Source organism: Serinus canaria, chromosome 13 (genome assembly GCF_022539315.1).
Source record: "Serinus canaria isolate serCan28SL12 chromosome 13, serCan2020, whole genome shotgun sequence".
Classification (NCBI taxonomy): Eukaryota; Metazoa; Chordata; class Aves; order Passeriformes; family Fringillidae; genus Serinus; species Serinus canaria.
Window position 1 is genome coordinate 14,440,948 of NC_066327.1, and position 19,302 is coordinate 14,460,249.

A 19,302-nucleotide genomic window follows, 5' to 3' on the forward strand; every position below is an offset into this window, starting at 1 on the left:
TATAAGAAGTCACGACTCCCCTGAGGATGACAAATAAACCCTTTTTTCCTTCCTACCAAGGCAATAAGAGGCTTTAACTCCTCTCTGGTACACTCCTCCTTTCCAGGAAATCACTAACTGCAACTCTGACAGCCACAACAGCAACATGTCAAATCATCACAAAACCTTCATTAACACTCCCCTGAACTGCAACATATTAAGAAAAACATTCCAGAAAATCCTCTGGAGCAACAATTTTGATGTGGAAATAACAAAACTATCACTTCCACTAAATCAATTGAAAGCACATTTTTAAATGTTTCCCATCAGCAGGCACCAAGATAAGTCAGGCTCAAATCCATATTTTCAAAACTTCCCATGCAAAGCTTTTAAAGTGACGGCAGTGGCTTTGGTTCCAATTAAACACTGTATCAGAAGGAAAGTTTACACTGGCTTTCAACACATTTAGCTGGGGCCAAACAAAGATGGTTGATACTGTGTCGACTGACTCAGAGTTCTCCAGCCTCCTGCTCTGTGTTTCAGATCCAAAACACCTGCATCCACTGTAAATTCAAATTTGTGTTAATACATTTTAAGAATAAATTCCACTACTACTTTGCTTTTACTGGATTCCAGAACTCTATTTGCTCTCTCTCCTGAGGTGCCAGGAAACTAAAAGTAACATCCTGTCTGCTGTGTAAAACACCCCAGTGCTGAAAGCATTTTAGCTGAGCCACTGAGTAACTTAGATTACTACATCAGAGGCCACATTTAGTCTTGTGCTAAGTGCTTTCTCTCCTTAGATTGGTGGGCATTACACTCCCCAGAGAAGTAGCTCCAAATTCCTGGTGTTTTTTCAATGACTTCAAAGAACTACTTGCCTGCATATTTAATTCTGTAAACTTTTCCAAAGACAAAGAACAGGAAGATATATTTAGGTGTCTGACATAGAAAAAAGGCCTCCACAAAACCATTTATAGAAAATATTAACAAAATAACCGTTGTTTTTCTAATGTCCAAACCAAGCTAAAAAAATTAATTCATTTAACCTTACCTGGAAATTTGGTGCCCAGCATAAAGTAGCAGTGCAGTCAAAAAGTACAGGTAAAGCTGAACCAGGTGTTGCCTTGGTAAAGTTAGGAGCACAACACTTAAGATGTAACCTGTAACAAAAAGCAGAAGCTGATATTTAAAAAAAACCAACTATCTAACACCAAATTAAAATAACACTTAGCATGTTCACAATTTAAGATGGAGACACAGAGGCTTTACTCCATATTAGTCATATTAAAGACCACTCCAGCTATCAGGGTTGCATAAATCAAGGACAAGACATCCTAGGATTTGTAGCTTTTTATCCCAGCAGTTCCTGCACTTCTCATTAGCATTTAGTGAGGCTGTTGAAAATGACCCAATACAGCTCCAGCTTTACTCTTTAAGACCACAGCCTGGCTGCTCAGCAGCCTCTCCAACAAGCAGAACCCTAATCCTTATTTTCATAAGGATCTCACTCAGAGACCCACATAAAGCAGTACTCTGAAGTCCACTCCATAAGTGGGTGGTGCATGTCCAAACTCCTCCTTTCCAGACAGGCTGCAGGTCAAAAACCCACTCATGGTGCCCTTACAAATATTTATTTCCAAGCTCTCTCTCCATCACTGCAGTGCACTTGTGCTCTTTCTGAAGGTCAGCTCAAGTGCCTGGCACTGAAATCCATTTAGGAAAACAACCCAGCAACAGCCAACAACTCCCCTGAAGCTAAGAAAAAAACACTAGAGAAGAACATATCCTGACCCTCACAGCCACACCAGTCACATCACATTTAAAGTTTCATACATTTATTCAGCAACATCAGCCACAGTCCTTTTAGCTAATTTATATTTTTGAGCGTTTGAAGTATCTTTAATAATGCAACTCTAGATTAAGCAGTCATAAGCAGTGGCACAACCAGATAGTATAAAACAGCTGGGGAACACAGCATGTTCCAGTATTTGAAAAAGATATTTCAGAGTCAGTATTTATAAAGAAGTATTTCAAGGCTGCTTAGTATCTGCCATGTTCAATAAGCCACCTCTGTAAAATTCTACCAACAGTCTGGTCTTCAAAATCTTGCAAGATGCTCCTAGAAAAGACAACAGACCCACAGGATGGCAAGCAGAGAGAGATCAATTCAGATAAAACACATTATTGGATCAATGATAGACAAAGCCTATTTACTTACCTTTTTAAAATATCAGTATATCATTTATGTATTTAACATTAAAGATAATTTTTCAATCACCTTCATGAAGTGGATGTGACAAGTTGCACATTTGTCTCAGGATGTGCTTTTTAAAAAGCTGAAGTAATTGGTTAGCTTTTATTAAAAATCAAGTGTCATGCAAGTCACTAATTCTGTACAATATCAGTTTGACCAGAGGGCCGGAGCACCTCTCCTGTGAGGACAGGCTGGGAGAGTTGGGGCTGTTTAGCCTGGAGAACAGAATAATTTTTATTTTGAGCCTTTTTAAAGGGCCTGAAATACAGCACTTCATCAGTCTCCTTCTAGCAACTGCTTTAAACAGAATAACTTGCTTCTACTTACAGCACATCATATGTTCTACACCATCAGTTATCTTCACAAACACCTGTATTTGCTGGAATTCCTGTTCACCACCTTCCTTCTACCAAACACACAAATGACAAGAGCAGGAACTCCTCAGCATTTTCCATGAAGACATTTCACTACCTTGCACCACAGCCTCATGAGCCAGCTCCAGAGCTCTCAAACCATCTGCAGACATTCCTACATCTCACCTCTGCTACATTCACCCCTGGATTCCTTTGTGAGGGACAATTCCCCCGATGAACAACCTACAACCATCTATCACTCCAGCACAAGTCAAATCTCTCTAAACCTTTCCTTCTCACTGTAGCCTGTGACTCACCTTCAGGTGGAGAACTAAATGGAGTTTATTATGCAGTCTTTTATTCCTCTATTACTCTATAAATAGTTTTAGAATACCTGTTTACTGTATCTGTATTTAAGCTCTGTCATCTTTACCTTATTCTATCACAAGAAAGTCTGCTCCTTGGCCATGTGATGATGTACCTGAGCAATGGCAGGATCATTTCTATAAAAGTAACACATTTTAGAGGGCAGTAACAAAGATTACTACTGAGATTCATGCAAGGACTTTAGATACCACTGAAGTTCATTCTTCTCTGATCACAAATTTAATCAAAATACTGAGGATCCTTCAGGATACAATGAAGGAGTGGAAAAAAAATAAAAGGCTAAATTAAAAGATGAAGCAACTGCTGTCACAGTGCCTTCTAACCAGCAGGCTTCCACACTGCACAGATGCTCAGATCTGTGCAGGGAAGCAGCAAGAGACAGCCAAGGTTACTGCAGAAGCTTCAGCAATGAACTCCACTGCTCAGGAGTTTGGGCTGGAATGTAAATGTTCACTTTGAAGCAGCCATTTGGTTTAATTGTTAGACTTTGAAGAGGTTGAGAGCAACAGCAGCAGACATTTAAAGTAGTTCCCATTCAACCTTATTTACAATTTCCTCTTGTGACTTGGTAAGAGGGAGATTTCAGCACACTTCATACTGCAATATTTGCATTTTTGTTGCAGAGGCCCTATTCCCAAAGTGTACCAACCTCATTTTTACCAAAAAAGCTTCTGCCAAAAAAAAAAAAAAAAACAAAAAATCAAAAACCAACAAATAATTCTTAACCAACCCATCCAATTGCATAAGAAAAGGAAGACAAGCTCAAATTCAGACATACTTTCAATAATATTCTATTTCCTTTGTTCTCATACAGACAAATGAAGTAATTAGTGTACAATGTAAATAAGATTCCACTTAAAAAAAAAAGGATCAGGAAATGAAATTTCTCACAGTAGCTTTCTCATCTAAATCATTACATTCTGTTTTCATTTGCACCTCCTCTGCCAAAAGAAAACACGATGCTGAGAACACATATCCCTTTGGAGAGAGTCCCCACACACAAGGACTTACAGTTTGAGAAACAGTCATCTTACTGGGTAACCTCTGAGCAGGGGTTAACAATAACTAACACTCACTTCCATCCAAAAGCAGCTTTTGAGCTCTGTGTGAGCAGCGAGCACTCCCATCCTTTGATTTGGGCTGTGCTATTTTTGCTCTTGGGACTTGGTGCATTGTCCCTTTTGACTCACCATGTACATTTCTGTATAAAGCAAGCAGCAGGCTCAGAAATGCCCAATTCCTGTCCCTGTAAAGGAATGGTTCTAAAACATGTTAAAAACAATAAACAAAAAAGATAAAGAAAAGACAGTCGGAGTGCCCTAGTGCCACAACACCAAGAAAGAGACTTGCACCTTTATGTCTCCAGCTGTAAGGAGCATTACAGTAGACACATTCTGCCAACCTTAAAAATACACAAATGTCCCACTCAGCTCCTATTCAGGAGCACAAGGAAGCAGAGAACTTCTACTGCCTCTCATGCAAGATGGTACAGATTTAGGCTCCACTGGAGGAAATGAACTGTGAAAATCATCCTAAGCAGAAAAGCGAAGTTAAACACTGCTAGACAAGAACATTGGTGCATTAACCAGTTCATGACCTCACTTACAACCTGTTGATTCAGCTCGATGAAAACCTCTGGCTGTGCAGTGCTCATTGTTCAGTGAGCAGCAGCTCACAGACTGCCTTTCAGCAATCTCTCTCCATTTATGCACCACCAAGGTGTTCCCAGCTTCTCTCACCAGAATTACCTCTTTGCCGACTCAGGTGTCTGAGGTTTATTGACTGCACACAATGGAGGCTTCTGGAACACGATCAAAGTCACAACTCATCCTCTTTATGAAGCACTTTAGTGCTCATTTGCATGATTACAGATCCCTTGTGTCCATTTCATATTATCACTCACAGTTTCCTGCACATTTACTCTAAAAGTGAGAACTTTGCACATCAAAGAGTTCATAACATTTCTTAATAAGGCCACACCAACTCTTGGAGCACCAAAAAGTAGGAGCACAATTGCTTGGATTCTACCAGGAAATTAATCTGGGGGCCCTACTTCTCTACTTTCCCATATCCTGCTAGGGTAAAGGGTCCATGATTTGCAAAGCAACTTGCTGGGAAGCAGCAAGTCATGAGCCAAAGGCTCCATCCCAACAGGCAGCTCTCCTGCCTCAAAGAGGGATCAGTGCACTCTGAGTTAGTCACTGCACTTCAGCCTAATCCTTGACTGTCCTCATTTCAGTTTGTTCAGACAAATATCTGGCCACTGCATGCAAGTGCCAATAAAACAGGACATACCTCTGAAAGCCTGCATTTGAGATGGTAGAAATACTACAGAAACAACCAGCATCTTTATTTTCAGTGTGTCTTAATTCTCAGAAAGACCAGACTGGTTACACTGCAATTTAGACAGAGATTTCATATACTGTCAATGTCTAAATCATCCATCTCAAGAGAGGATGATTTTTAAAATATATACTTTTACATACCTGTCCTCCAGAAAATGCCAGAAAATTAGTTCAAAACTGAAAAACACATCTAAACATACTTGCACATATGGAAATTGGCATTTACTCAGTCTTGGCTCAGAACAACTGAGATGAGAAATCCTGTTATCAACATCTGCACATCTCGGTGAAAATAATGCCAACAAAACAATTTATTCATTACTGGGGTACTGCCAGCAACAGCTGTTTCTTCAATTTTTAAATGCATAACAGATTGGGTACTTTAAGTATAAATAATCCAAGAAATTGAGTTCTTTACAGAGATTTGCAGTATTTTCTGAACAAATAAAATGGACTTTTGATTCTAGTTCTGCCATATGATTCAGAGGCTCTTCATAAATCACTAAGATAAGCTGCAGTGCTGTCATGAGACTGGTATTCAGAATCAAAAATTTTAAGCACCTCCTTTCAAAAAGGCTGCTAGTGGCTCCTTTAAAAAAATAGTACTGTGTGTTTCCAAAAAAGAGACACCAGCTTTATACAGAAAAGCTACCTGAAAATATCCATATGCTGAGAAAGCTGCTTAGGAAAAACCTACAACACTTAGGGAGCAGTAGAGGAATCTTCAGTCCTGAGTCAGAAAATAAAAAAGGCTGTGCTGGATTTTGAGCATGGCACACTCTCTCCCTCCTCCTGTGTCCTACCAACTGCAGCACACACTGCATTTTATCCAAGAAGAGAATGAGAAGATGTAACAAGTGATTATTTAAGAAATAAAGACCAAGTCCATGTCATCAAAATGCACTTGATTAAAAATAGCTACAGTTTAAAATTAAATAGTAACACTCAGAAAATAGTTTTACTAGCCTTATATCTAAGTGCTGCTGGCAGGAGAAAGACATAAGACATGAGGCAGCAAAGCCAGAGATGCTGATTCTTTGCAGGACCTCATCTTTGTATGTATTAACTGTATTTACACATTTAAGTCATGCACCCTCTCTTGCAATTTTAGGAAATTTGTTTCTGTAATGAAACAACTCATTTCTTCTCACACTGAAGCTTCACTTGGCACTTCTTACAGTGTTTGTACCAGAGTAGAGGATCTTTCCCCTTAAAAGGCAACATAAAAAAAGAAATCTAAATAAAAGATCTTCTACGTAAAGCACAAGAGCTTAAACAGAAGTGGGCAGACCAAAAGGTGCAATCAGCACACAAGGGCAGGAAGTCCAGCAGGTTTCTCCTCCCTCAAGCCCCCCTCATAAAAGCAGCATTCATAACAAGCAGCTTGCACCTAGCAAGTGATGTGACCAAGAGATTAAAGTATTAACCATGCAGTTCAAGAAACTGTCATTACAAACAGGGTTGTGAAAGATGACACACCTTCCACCTATTCCAAATATTTAAAGACCTTTTTTTTCCCTGAAAATTTATTTTTATTTTTTGTAATGACAAAGAATACACTCTAAGATAGAAAACTGCTCTATTTTTACTCTTGAGTAAGAAAACCCTGTATTTTGTGCAATTCTGTGCCTCACCCATGACAGTGACTTAAATTCCAAGCCTGATTCTGATTATAGGTTAAGCTCATGACTCTTTCCATCTAGCTCAGAGTATTTACCACTTGGCACAAACAGCATTGCTTTGCCCTTCTTCACAGGAGGAAATTACGTGGTTTCAACTTTTTTCCACCTTCTCCACCAAAAGAACACAAAAAGAAGTGTCGGTTTTTTCACAGTTGCTCCACAGTGCAAAAGGCAATGGAAAAGTCTGGCAGTAAGTGCTAATCTACCCTACACAGAGGTTCCACCAATTCTAACCAGAAATTTATCTCTGCTGTTTGCACTGCTCTCTGTATATTTAGTTAAATTTCATGCAGGTGAACTTGTGGTTGAGTGGTTATCAGGACTGAGTTTTTTCCTTTGCTCAAGCAGATAAGGGCTGTTTCATGGAAAGATATGAAAAAGAACAGTTGCTTCAAAGAACAAAGTATATTTTAGAAGCTTTGCTTTTATTATACTGGCAGTACTGCTAACTAGAATGGGAATCACACAGGAACACACATCATTTCACTTGTTACATTTGAACAGAAAATACATTCCTGGTAACCCCCAGTTCTGAACAGATTTCCAATTCTGTCTCCTTAGTTCCAGGAAAAGGTTCACTATATAAAGATTGGGAGAGTTTATTAATTTTTAGGGCTCTCTAATCAAATTGTTCCTTGAGCATCTGCCCGAGATAGATGCACCCAATTTCCTCAGCTGCTGGAAGCACTTACATAGCACTATATATAGCACTACAAGATACTGGCTTGTAGAAGAAATTCAGTGATTATTTGATACTGCAAAGCTGCCACTGCATTTGCTGATAGGGTTTCCTAACTGCAAATATGAACAGAGGATTTTTCTTTTTCCTAAATAAAGCAGATTAGCACGTTGAAACACATCCATGGTGAATTGTTGTTTAAATTATATGCTGGCAGTTAATTTCCTCAAATGTATCTTCAAAGAAGCTCAATTCTCCAAACTGGTGGAAAAGTACTTTGTTTTCCCCACAAATCCAATTTATACATTTTGATACATCATCTTAATTAATGTTATACTCTAAAGCAGTGCAACTAAATCTATATAAAATGTCATGGAGGCATGTAAATGGATTTAGCCCAGCTTCACCCTGACACAGCTTAAATCCCCAACAACCAAGGAAATGAAACACAGCAACTTTATGTGAAAAGTTTTGTTACTAAAAATTGTCTGAAAATCTTTTAAAATAAGCACCTTGTTTGACAATTTAGAAGCTCTTCTTGCTCAGCAACCACCAGCTGGAGAAATAAAAGTGCATACATTCAATGTCACAAAAGCAAGAAGTAAAAGAACTGCTGAGTGATTGTGCACCAGGACAAAAGTACCCCTTGTAAAAGGAGCAAAAAGTCAGATTTCACTGGTTTAGTGCAAAAATAGCAACCAGATGGGAAATTCTTTGGTAACAATACCCACCCCCTCTGTAGTGTTTTTTATTGGTGTATCTCAACATACTTTAACAAGGGAAAGATTATTAAATGCCTATTAAGAGGAGCTTTGTCATAGCTGGAAATTACCCACTGCCATCTTGAAAACCTACTGCAAAGCTTTTAATTCTGCCTTAGAACCTGATCTGATAAAGTGATCCCTAAAAGCTTTGTGTGTGCACACAAATGCAGGAGAAAGCCAGCTGTAGGTACAGGCTACCACAGTCCTGTGTCACATTCACCAGCTCCAAACAGAGCTGTCTCTCCCACAGACAGAGGAAAAGGGAACTGTGACAGCAATGTTTTGTACTGCAAGTACACTGTCATCCCACCACGAGTACAGTGGAGCCATAACAAAGAGAGCTGCACACACTTTTAGTGCAGTAAATGATTTCCAGACAACAGACATTGCAAAAAAAGGGAAGCCTCATGCCAACACTTACACAGTAAGGATTAAAGTCAGGACATGCTCCTTCAAAAGCCCACAGTCTCCTAACTGCTTAAGTTAAGCGTGTTTCTTTTAGCTGACTGCAGTGCATCTTTATCTTCCAAAACCATCTACAAGGAAGAAACACTCCAGAGTGGTTAAATTATATGCCAGCCCTTTCTCTCCAAGCCAGGCAGTGCTCAGGCAGATGCTTGCCAGAGATCAACCTCAGCTGCCCAAATCCAATCCCTAATTTACCCCATGTGCAGATGAATCACACTCTCACCTGGAGAGCAGGTCCCAGAACACCAATCCTTTCATCTCCTAAAAACAGACATCTGGCATTCCAGAGCTAGACTTGCAGGCCAAGGTTCACACCTCAGCTGCCTGAGCTGAGTTAGTAATTTTGTCCATTCATCTGCAACACAAGGGCTGGTTACCTGCTCGAATCCACTCACAGCACAGAGATGGTTCATAAGGGTGTAAACTGAAGAGCCAAAATGGTGCAGCACAGAAAACCAAATTTCTAGTGCTGTGGTCAGTCCAAACCAGGCCACCTTTTCTCTAGCCTCTTGTTTAATGTTAAGTTTTTATACTTCTTGTCTGCACAGTATTTCACAGTAGCTTCCTCGTCAGTCAGACACCTTGCCAAAGTCCCTGTGCTCTTCTTTCAGGACATCAATTGTGTTTCCAAACACCAGGTTTACTTGTAAAGGCTAAATAACAACAATCAGTAAAAACCCTGGACAGGCTTTCTTTGCTGCTAACATAAACTGTCCCTTAGGCAGAACTGTAATGAATGCATTGTCATGTTATTCTCTGTAACCAATATATTAACATGCTGTTACTAAATTCTTAAAATTCTTGTAGCAAGCCAAAAGGTATTTAGTAGAGTAGTATTTTCTCTAGAATAGATCTATACTTACCCACATAATGCATATTAAGGGCCAAGTACTTGTACTGGAAGAGAGGGTTGTTGTGCAGGCTACTTCTTTGGATCTGCTGGAAGAATGAGCTGACATCCCATCTGTACAAGACATCCAACAGCATGATGCTGGGGACCCTTAGGGCCACGTTTAATACTGCCTCCAACTTCTCCTTTGCAGCCATTCTCTTCCCTTTCTGTGAATTGGCAGCAGACTGTAAATAGCACAAGAGAGAGAAGAGTAATCAGATCAATCCCACTGTACAAACAGCCATTAGGCTTTGTGATCCTATGAATGGGGCTTCCTGTGTGGCCACAAACGGCTGAATGAATCAACTGAGTTAAACTCAAATCCAGACAGGATAGCTTCTATTTTGGCTATATAAAGGTCAATTTGCTAACAGTTTTTTCCATGGTGACACTGTAAAATGGGGGGAGGGCAGGTTAATGACATGAAAATGGTCCATGGGTGTGCACCGTTCTTATTTACACTCATTTAGCATCTGAGATCTCAGTGAAATCCCCCTGTGTAGTAGGTACTACATGAACAGCATCAGAATGCAATACTCTGCTTTAGAAACCAAACACCAACAAAATTCAGACACTACATCCATCTAGCTTAGAACTATTTCTATGTCTCTCAAATTAAATAATCACCAATTAAGGCAGGTCTTTAAATATTTTGGATTCACTTCCTCAAAACAAATTGCAATAAATAATTTTCAAATACCGAAAAGCTTTAAAACAATTATTTACAGCTTTCATTAACTTCTACAAATTTATCTATTTATATAATTTGAGGGCTGCGTGTTTTGAAGATTGGTACCAATAATGCAACTAATTCTATTCACTTCTATATAACTCACAAGGAATCATACAAACAAATTACTATCTCCTCGCTCCTGAATACTATAAGGTAATTTAAATTTGGAGTTTGCCATCAGGTAAGATGGATGATGCACAACAAAAAAGGGCATTTTTTTTTTAAACAGCTGGTCCACAACAGCATCTCAAACGTCACCAAAAAAATAATTTTAAAGAGTAAAAGGATCAGTTTGACATCCTGTCAGCTAAGACTGACAGTTGTTCCTAAATGAAATGTGCTGGTTTTACCATTCACCGCCTGCCCATCCCTTGAACATGATTCACTGCAGGCTGCATTAGAGAAGTGCAGTTGAAGATGGGGATGATCCAGCAAGTCTTTATCCACAAGAAGCCACTCAAAGAAAAATCACCTGCAGCACAATCAGCCCCCCGATGAGGTCAGACTTAAGAAAAGGCTCCCAATACCAATTATTAGGGGGACAATTGGGAAGAACTGCAGCCTGAGCAAAGATATGGAAAACCCACACTTGAACTACACTTTTAAATAAAGTTTACAGGACTTTATTCATATTGTCCTTGTGTAAGTTATAAAAGCTTTTGCAGCTGTGCAAGTTCTATACCTCAAGCCAGCACATAAGCATGAAGTGAAACCATGCAAATATACATTAAGGAAAAAAACCCAGCCCAAATAACCAAAAAAAAACCTTAAGACCTCTCACTTACACTCAAGCCTCATGTGAGGTTTTATTTATGTTGCCATGGCCTAGATGACACTGCAAACTGTTCATGTCACACCTTCAGCCATGCTCACACTTCTCAAGCCATGATGACATAAAATTAATTCAGCTCAAGAAGTCAGGACAGATCAAAACTGAGATGTGGCTCAATAAGCCACAGGTTGCAGGGCTGTTGCTTGCCATTGTCTAGCCCACAGTCTGATTTTTCAAGTTATGTAAATGCTGGCACTTTTTACAGAGCTCTTGCAACAGCTCTACAAACCCCAAGGGGAGCACATCCTTCCCCTCACACAGGAAGTGCCTTCCAACCACATCGGGCACCCCACACAACACCAGCATTTCACAGAGCTGCCCAACACAAATTAAAGGTCAGCCAGAAGACTACAAATATTTAGAATGAACAACCAAAACTACCACCTAAGCAGTTACTACAGAATCAGAGCATTCAACATTTTGTGTGAATAAAAGACTGAGTTTAAAGGGATGGTATTGTACAAACACAAGTTGGGAGTTACATAGGTTGTATACAAAGAGTTACAAAAAAATACAAGTTTAAATAATTCATATCAAAATATTTTAAATGTCCCAGAATTTTCAAAAATCTATGGGTTTGTTAAGTTCATAAATTTAATCAAAACTCTGAAATTAGGCTGCCTCCTGGTTTTTTACTAGGTTCCTTTTCCAAGTAGATCAGGATGTAGGGATAGGGATGAGCAGGGACTGACAGGTTTTCATTCTGTCATAAAAATACCCACGTAAAGTGACAAGTGCCTGATATCAAATTACATTCTCAAAACTGTCAAACCTTTTTCAGTCCTCAACAACAACCAAATATGCATGACAAAAATGTAACTTTCACTGGAGCTTTCACTTTCCTTAATTACTCCAAAAAGAGAATTACATAGACAACTTAATACTGAAAGTTAACTTGAGGATCAGCACATCCAAATTAAGCTGAAAAATTCTGCCTCCCAAACTCATGCACACACACTTGAAACACAGCAAACTAAACAGCACAGCATTTAGATTATCTAAAAGAATAATTAAATTTCAAATGCTGCTGAAACAAAAGCAACACAAGCTTTGAAAACCACATCATGTCGCAACGGAAGTGCTGAGGAGCAGCCACTGCAACTCCACAGCACCTTCTGTTCCTGAGTGACAAAAACCCCAACACTAATAAGAAACCCTTTAAAATTAACTCCACTAGAAATGCGGATGTGTTAAATAAAGGCTCAGTTGTAATGGCTGCCAAGTTCTAACAGAACGAAATAGAGACAAGCAAAGTCCATTGCTCTAAGCTCATTATATTGTAAAGAGCTCTCACAATACATTATTTTGATTGGTGTAAAAACAAACAAAAAAACAACCACAACATTAAACCTCTAAAACCTTTAGATAAATGATGATGACAGGAGTTGCTGGATGCTCAGACATTAGGAAAAAAAAAAATAGGTCACTTGTTGTACAAAGCCAAAACATGGACTGGGGAGCCACTTGTTTGTGTTTCAAAATTTTTTCCCATGATTTCAAACATCTCCCTGTTCCAAATTAGAGTAAGAAAAGGAACAATCTCAGGAAGACTGTCATGGTTTAACCCCTGCTGGGAGTTAATATCACACAGCCACTTGCTCACCATCACCCCTCCCAGCGGGACGGAGAGGAGAAGTGAAAAAAAGGCAAAAACCTTGGGTTGAAATAAGAACACTTTAATAAAAAAAATAACGATAGAATAGCGATAATGATAGTAATGTGGTGAATGGAAGATAATAACTAAAAAAAGAAAAAGAGAGGAATAAAACCCAAGAGAAAGCAGTGCCACAATGCAGTTGCTCACCACCCACTGACCAATGCCCATCCAGTCCCTGAGCAGCAGTCAATGTCTCCCAGCCAATTCCCCCCTGTTTATACTCTGGGCATGAGGTTCTGTGCTGTGGAATATCCCTTTGCCCAGTTTCCCCAGCTCCTTGTGCACCTGCTCACTGTCAGAGCACAGGAAACTGAAAAGTCCCTGATTTAGAGCAAGCACTGCTTGGCACCAACTAAACCATTGGTGTGCCATCATCATTATTCTTGTACTAAATCCAAAACACAGCACTGCACCAGCTACCAAAATTAACTAGATTCCAGCCAAAGCCAAGACCAAGAACTTCAGATTTCAGATCTTAAGCTGTGCTATTTGGCCAAAACAACCTTTAAAAAAATTCCCATTGTAACTGATAGTTCGTGGAACATGGATTGTTCATTTTTGTTTTATAACAATTATATTTCAAAAATCCCTCCCTCCCCTGGCACACCCACTTTGTCAATAGCATATTCCTGGGTAGCCTTAAAGAAAACAGCAGAATTGGCAAAAATCAATTAAAAGAAAAAGGGAGAAAACTCTTTTAAGTTTGTCCCAGCTCATTCCAGCAGCAGAACAGACCATCTTGAGTGTGATCACACGGCACGTACCCTCTCAAAGATAACACACATTTTCCCTTTCACAGAATTTTTTTTTCGGAAGTTTTATCACAACAAAATTCTGCCATTTCAGCTGAAGTTGTGAATTCTGCCACTTAAACTAGTGTAACTGTTGCTTCTGCACCAACATAAATATAAATCCATCACATCACAGGCAGAAAATATGCCCTGGTAAAGCAGTACAAGGGGCAGCAAAAATGTGCACTAATTTATCCAAACAGGTACAAAATTACATTAACAGAGAACAGTTGGTACATTTAGGAAAGCATTACTAATAAAGTTACTTAATAGTTTCAGAAATAAATTGGAATACCTGCAAATGTAAGTTATTCCAAGCCTACTGCCACCAATAATCACCACAGAAAATAATTCCAGTCAAATCAGAACCTCAAAACCACACTTGATCCTGCAACATTCAGCCTCACATCTGTGAACAACATGCTCATTCTGCTACAGCATCACAACCTAAAATACTTGGCAAGATTGATTTAAATATGAAAGAGAGAATTTCGACTTCTGTTTCTCACATCTATGAAACTCTAGTTACTCTGGATACATCCGTCAACAAGAGGATTCTGGTCTGTAGTTTAGTTAGATTAATTTTCAGTAATAGATTCTGAAACTAAAAATATCACCAGGAAAACCTTTTGTTTTCCTTTGAAGTAAACTTGGCTAGACAGACTTTGAAAAGGAAAAAATATTTAAAAAAATAAACCCAAACAAAATACAAAACATACAACTCCAATCTGTAGCTGTAGAAAAGTTCAGTGTCACAGTCCAACAACTAAAATTAGACCCATCAGCTGGGTTCTACCCACCCACTCCTTTCTTTACACCTGTCCTGGTCTGAGGAGCAAAAGCAATTTGAATTACAGAAGAATCCCATTCTTCAAAGACTCAGATCCTTCTATCATCAGTTTGAGAGGAAGAGAACAAAGGGAAGCAAAGGGAAGGAACAGGACTAAAAGGTTTATCAAATATGCACTTAGAAAAGAATCTCCCTGTGTGATTCTGTAGAAAAACAAAAACAAAAACAAACCTAGAACTGAGAGTACGTGAGTCACCAATCCATCAAAAGGGCTCTCTCCCTCGCAGAGAGTGCCAAGGAAAGGAAAAGACTGCCTTGCTCCCATATAATTTAAACTGGCTAACAAGGACAGCAATCAAAGATTTCTGCTGAGAAGGACAGATCCAGCGAGATACCAGGAGCAGGAACAAAGCCCTGGAACACTGCAGACGTGCACAGCAACACCGGCACTGGCACCCAGTCACTGCTCCGAGAAATGCTCACCCTAGATCACTGGAGTAGTTCAGGAATTTCAAATAATAACCAGAGTATTCAGCTTTCCATTTAAAGGTTTAGAGAGTCAGTCAGCAAACAAACAGATCTTGCTGTGTAAGCAGTTACCAAGAACAAACAGCAATTTTTTTCTCCTTTTTTTTTTCTCCTCATTTTTTTCCCTTTTTTTCCCATCTGGTCTAACAATATGGAATGCTATACAACTGCTGCAGTGGTGTGCCTGAAGAACTGGTACTTCTACCTAGAAAACACAGTAATTCCTACATTTCTACTGATCCAAGACTCACTCAGCTGTGAACTGTGGCACAGCTAAGGTTAACCATTCCAAACAAATACAGCACGTGTTTTGCAAAAGCAAATGTTACTGCAAAATAAATTAGGTCAAACTCTTCTCTGTTCACAGGGACTTCAGTAAACATGAATTCACATTAAAGGCACATTAAAAATGGACAAAAGTAACCATGGAAGGTTAATTGCAAAGAATAAAAAAAATAATCTACACTTCCAACTTCCATTAATTCTAGAAAATTTTATATGAGGGGAAAGAAAACCAATCCAGGAAATGAAGATACACATCACAGAGCTATGAAGATAAAGTTTTCTTTAAAGATTTATTTCTCACGTACATTTATAGACTATTAACAGTTTCAGCCCATTCTCAATTATATAGCAAGTGCATTATATTATTTATAGGTAGCCTGTAAAACATCCTGTGGCTTTTATTTTTCATAATGAGCAGGTAAGACAAAGGAACTGAACTCAGAGACTAACATGTGTTAACAAAGGTTAACAAATCCACCAGGTATGCAGCAAAATCCTTCCTTCTGTGCATTCCTATGGGATCCACACTCTGCCTGCACATGATCAGCTCAAATCCAGTCACACTAAGAGGGGCTGCATGGTTTTGAGATCACATTTTAGCTGGGTACCTGAAAGACAGAAAGCTAATTAATTAAAATTAAAATATAATTAATAATACCTTTAATTAAAATCTTCAGAAGAAAGTCTAGGTTGACTCAACAAACCAAACTGCTCCGAGGTCCTTTCTGGCTCCCCGGTTTCTCACCAATTCAAGGTTTGGTTTATTAACCAGTTATTCAGCAGATTTTTTGCCATCACAGCCCATGTTTGCAAGCCCACACCTACAATCCTGCCTAACCACATTTGTATCAGCACATTCTGAGAAAATCTGGGCAGCAATCCCAAAGCGCCTCTGCAGAGGAGAGAATACCCAGAGGAGCTGCACACTGAGCATTAATGAGAGCCCGAGATGATGCAGTGACATCCCACCCCAGAGAGCTGGATCCCAGGAACTCCAGAGACAGGCAAAGCTCACAAAAAACCCTGCAACCCGAACGTGTTACCAGGATGAAGCCACACGACAGGATGAAATATATTTCATCCTCCACAGTTGCTCAGGCAGTTTTTAGCCATTTCAGACACAGCCTATGTTTAGAACCTGCAATAACAATAACTAGCTACCAGACTGGTAAGAAGTTAAAATAGAAAATAAGACTTCCAAGATTTCTCTAGGTCAGCACTGATAAAGTTTCCATTGCTGCTGCCGCCTTATCCGTTTTCAGAATCATGTAAATAAAGCTTTGAGGCCTGTGAAATAGGCAGCTCAGCTTCCTGCAGCACCAGACTTGCCTGACAGAAATATCAAACACACAGTGGAAATACCCAGAAAAGTTCCCCTTAAAACATGCTCAAACTCAAGATATGCAACCAAAGAATTCTTCCAGAAAAGCTCCTCAAGATGAAGTACCCACTTCTGAGTGTTCCTCCCAAGAATGCTACTAATTACAGAGCAGCAGGGCCTCTCTGAAATGAGAGATGCTGGAAGGGCAGGGAAACAGGTACAGATACCTGAATCACAATGAAGGACTGGACTTGAATACACACTTAAAAAGCAAAACGATGGTGAACTGTCCACTCTAACCACATCAAACACTGCCAGGTGTATTTGGAGCTAAAAATGGATTCGGAAGAGTAAATCACCACATGGGTTCAAGAGGAGGGGAAGAGGAGCCATCTGCACTGTTTGAAGAGGAGGAAACCGACCCAAGTTTAGCAAACAGCTCAGAGAAGGTTTGTGCAAGTCCAACACTAAACACCAAGCAGGCTCACGGAGTTTTCCAGGACACACCCATCGCTCAGAGCTCACGGGCATGATGTGCCTTTCTGCCTCTGCAGCAAGGGCTCCAGCTGCCGAACTGGACTGAGATACCGATCTCTGCCCATCCTCTCCCAAAGGAAGGAATTCCCTAGTATTTCTTCCAACGAACGCTGCTCAGTTCATGTCTCTGTCAGAATCAAGTGGCTCTAACATCAGTAGCTCCTCAAGGCTGATGTAAACAAAGTGAATCCTTGTTTTGGATGAGCAGCAGTTTTATATTGCTCTGTAAGATTTCTGATTAACCTTCTATGTAATGATGGTCGCAAAGACAACCATTTCCTAATGCTAATAAGTTCAGCAATTAATTAAATACTTTAGTGATATTATGACTCGAAAACCAGAGCTGATTACCAGTTACTAAAGCCAACTAGAAACAAAAAAGATGCAGTTTCTCATGCACAGACCCCCTCCTATCTAAGATAACCAGCAAAAAAAAGCCAAGGTTACAGATCACCGAAGTCATGGGGTGCAATAGCTTAGAGTGCCCACCTAACCAAAGTATTTTTTTCCATTTTTAAATCTATCTTCATTAACCCTACAAGAATGATCAAAAAGTAATTAAGAATTATTTCCTTCTTCTCCTCCCAAGTTTTATCTCTACAGACACATTACAAACACAGACAAAACCCTAACTGAAATATATGTGAAAGTATCCAAGTCTGAAGCACAAGTTAACAGAAACGCCTGTACTAAAAACTGCATAAGAAATGAATACCGCAACACCTACAGATTTCAAAAGAAGAGTATTCTGAATGAGATCACAAATGGCTAATATTTATGAGTCAAACATATTACACAAATCTCACTTTTCTTTGGTATATTTCGCCCATAGCTTCTAACATTCTCCTTCATTTGCTGATACTTACTGCATTACACAAAAAAAAAAAATTTCAGAATTTTTTCACTTTATTCCCCCAATCACATTATTTATGCACCGGGTCCCACACACACACCCCCAAAAAGGCAGCAACAACCAGAAGGTAAGAATCCCTCTAAGAGCTCCATCTGTCACAAGTATACTTGGTACACAGAACTACTCCTGAACAAAGAAGAAAAATGAAAATTCTCATCACAAACCTTATTTTATAAGGCTACAGAAGGTCTCATAAAACCGACTGACATGATATAAGTAGGGAAGATGCAAAAAGCCCTGTTCTCCACGCCACGGGCAGGCTGCTCCTTACATAAGCATGACCATATGCTCCAGGGCCAGTCTCCAGGAGAGGTGTCCAGCTCCGCTCCGTGTCTCAGCCGTGACGGCACCGGGCCGGGGGATGCTCAGCCTGCTGCGGGCACCAACAGACAGAGCCCGACCCCAGCGAGAGCACAACCCGACCTCAGGCAGGGCGGGCAGCACCGCAGCCCTCCGGCCAAGCTGTGTCAGGGCTGTGGGAGCCCGCAGCTCACCCCCGGGGCCAACACGGGGATGCGAACCGCGACCCCCTCTACCCCACTCCCCAACAGGACACTTATTCCCCGCCCGGCGTAACTCCCGCGCTCACCGCCGGCGCCGCGGACAGCCCCGCGCATCCTGCCCGGCCCCGCTGAACTCCAGTAACCCCGGCGGCTCCCGGCGCCGGCGGAGGAGGGGAGCGGGGAGGGGAAGGGGGGGCGGAGGGCGGGGAGGAGCGGGAGGGGGGCTGCGCGCAGGCAAGGCCGGGGAAGGAGCCCCGGCACCGGCGCGGACACGGGCAGGAGCGGAGGGGCGCGGGAGTGGCGGGCGGGGGGCGCCGCGGGGGCAGGCGCGCGTGCCTGAGGCGGAGCGTGCGGGAATCACCTGAACCCGCGGGGTCGCCGCCGCCTCCTCCTCTTCCTCCTCCTCTCGCTCCCGCTCCCCGGTGGCGCGGCAGTGGCTCCGCGCTTCTCACACCGACGGCGGCGGCGGCGGTTCGGTGCCCGGCGGCAGAGCGGCTCCTCGAGGCACCATGGCCGCGCCGCGCCGCCTCAGGGCGCCGCCGACTCCCCGCGGCCCCGCGGACGGGCGGCCATGGCCCCGCTGCCTGCGCGCGCGCGCCGCCCCTC

The 19,302-nt window shown here is 41.0% G+C and overlaps 1 protein-coding gene across 8 annotated transcripts in view; it reads right to left on the reverse strand.

Annotated features, from left to right (window-relative positions):
• Positions 1–19,302, reverse strand: part of RNF145 (ring finger protein 145) — a 44,590-nt gene extending 25,288 nt beyond the window's left edge. Inside the window, exons 1-5 of one of the 8 annotated variants that reach the window (XM_030229270.2) lie at positions 19,058–19,302; positions 18,358–18,563; positions 15,873–16,030; positions 9,778–9,991; positions 1,034–1,142 (exon numbers count right to left, since the gene is read on the reverse strand). In XM_030229270.2, the coding sequence (XP_030085130.1) occupies positions 1,034–1,142; positions 9,778–9,961 (293 nt within the window). In that variant the 5' untranslated portion in view covers positions 9,962–9,991; positions 15,873–16,030; positions 18,358–18,563; positions 19,058–19,302. The other 7 variants (XM_030229269.2, XM_030229273.2, XM_030229274.2 and 4 more) reach the window with 7 other exon arrangements.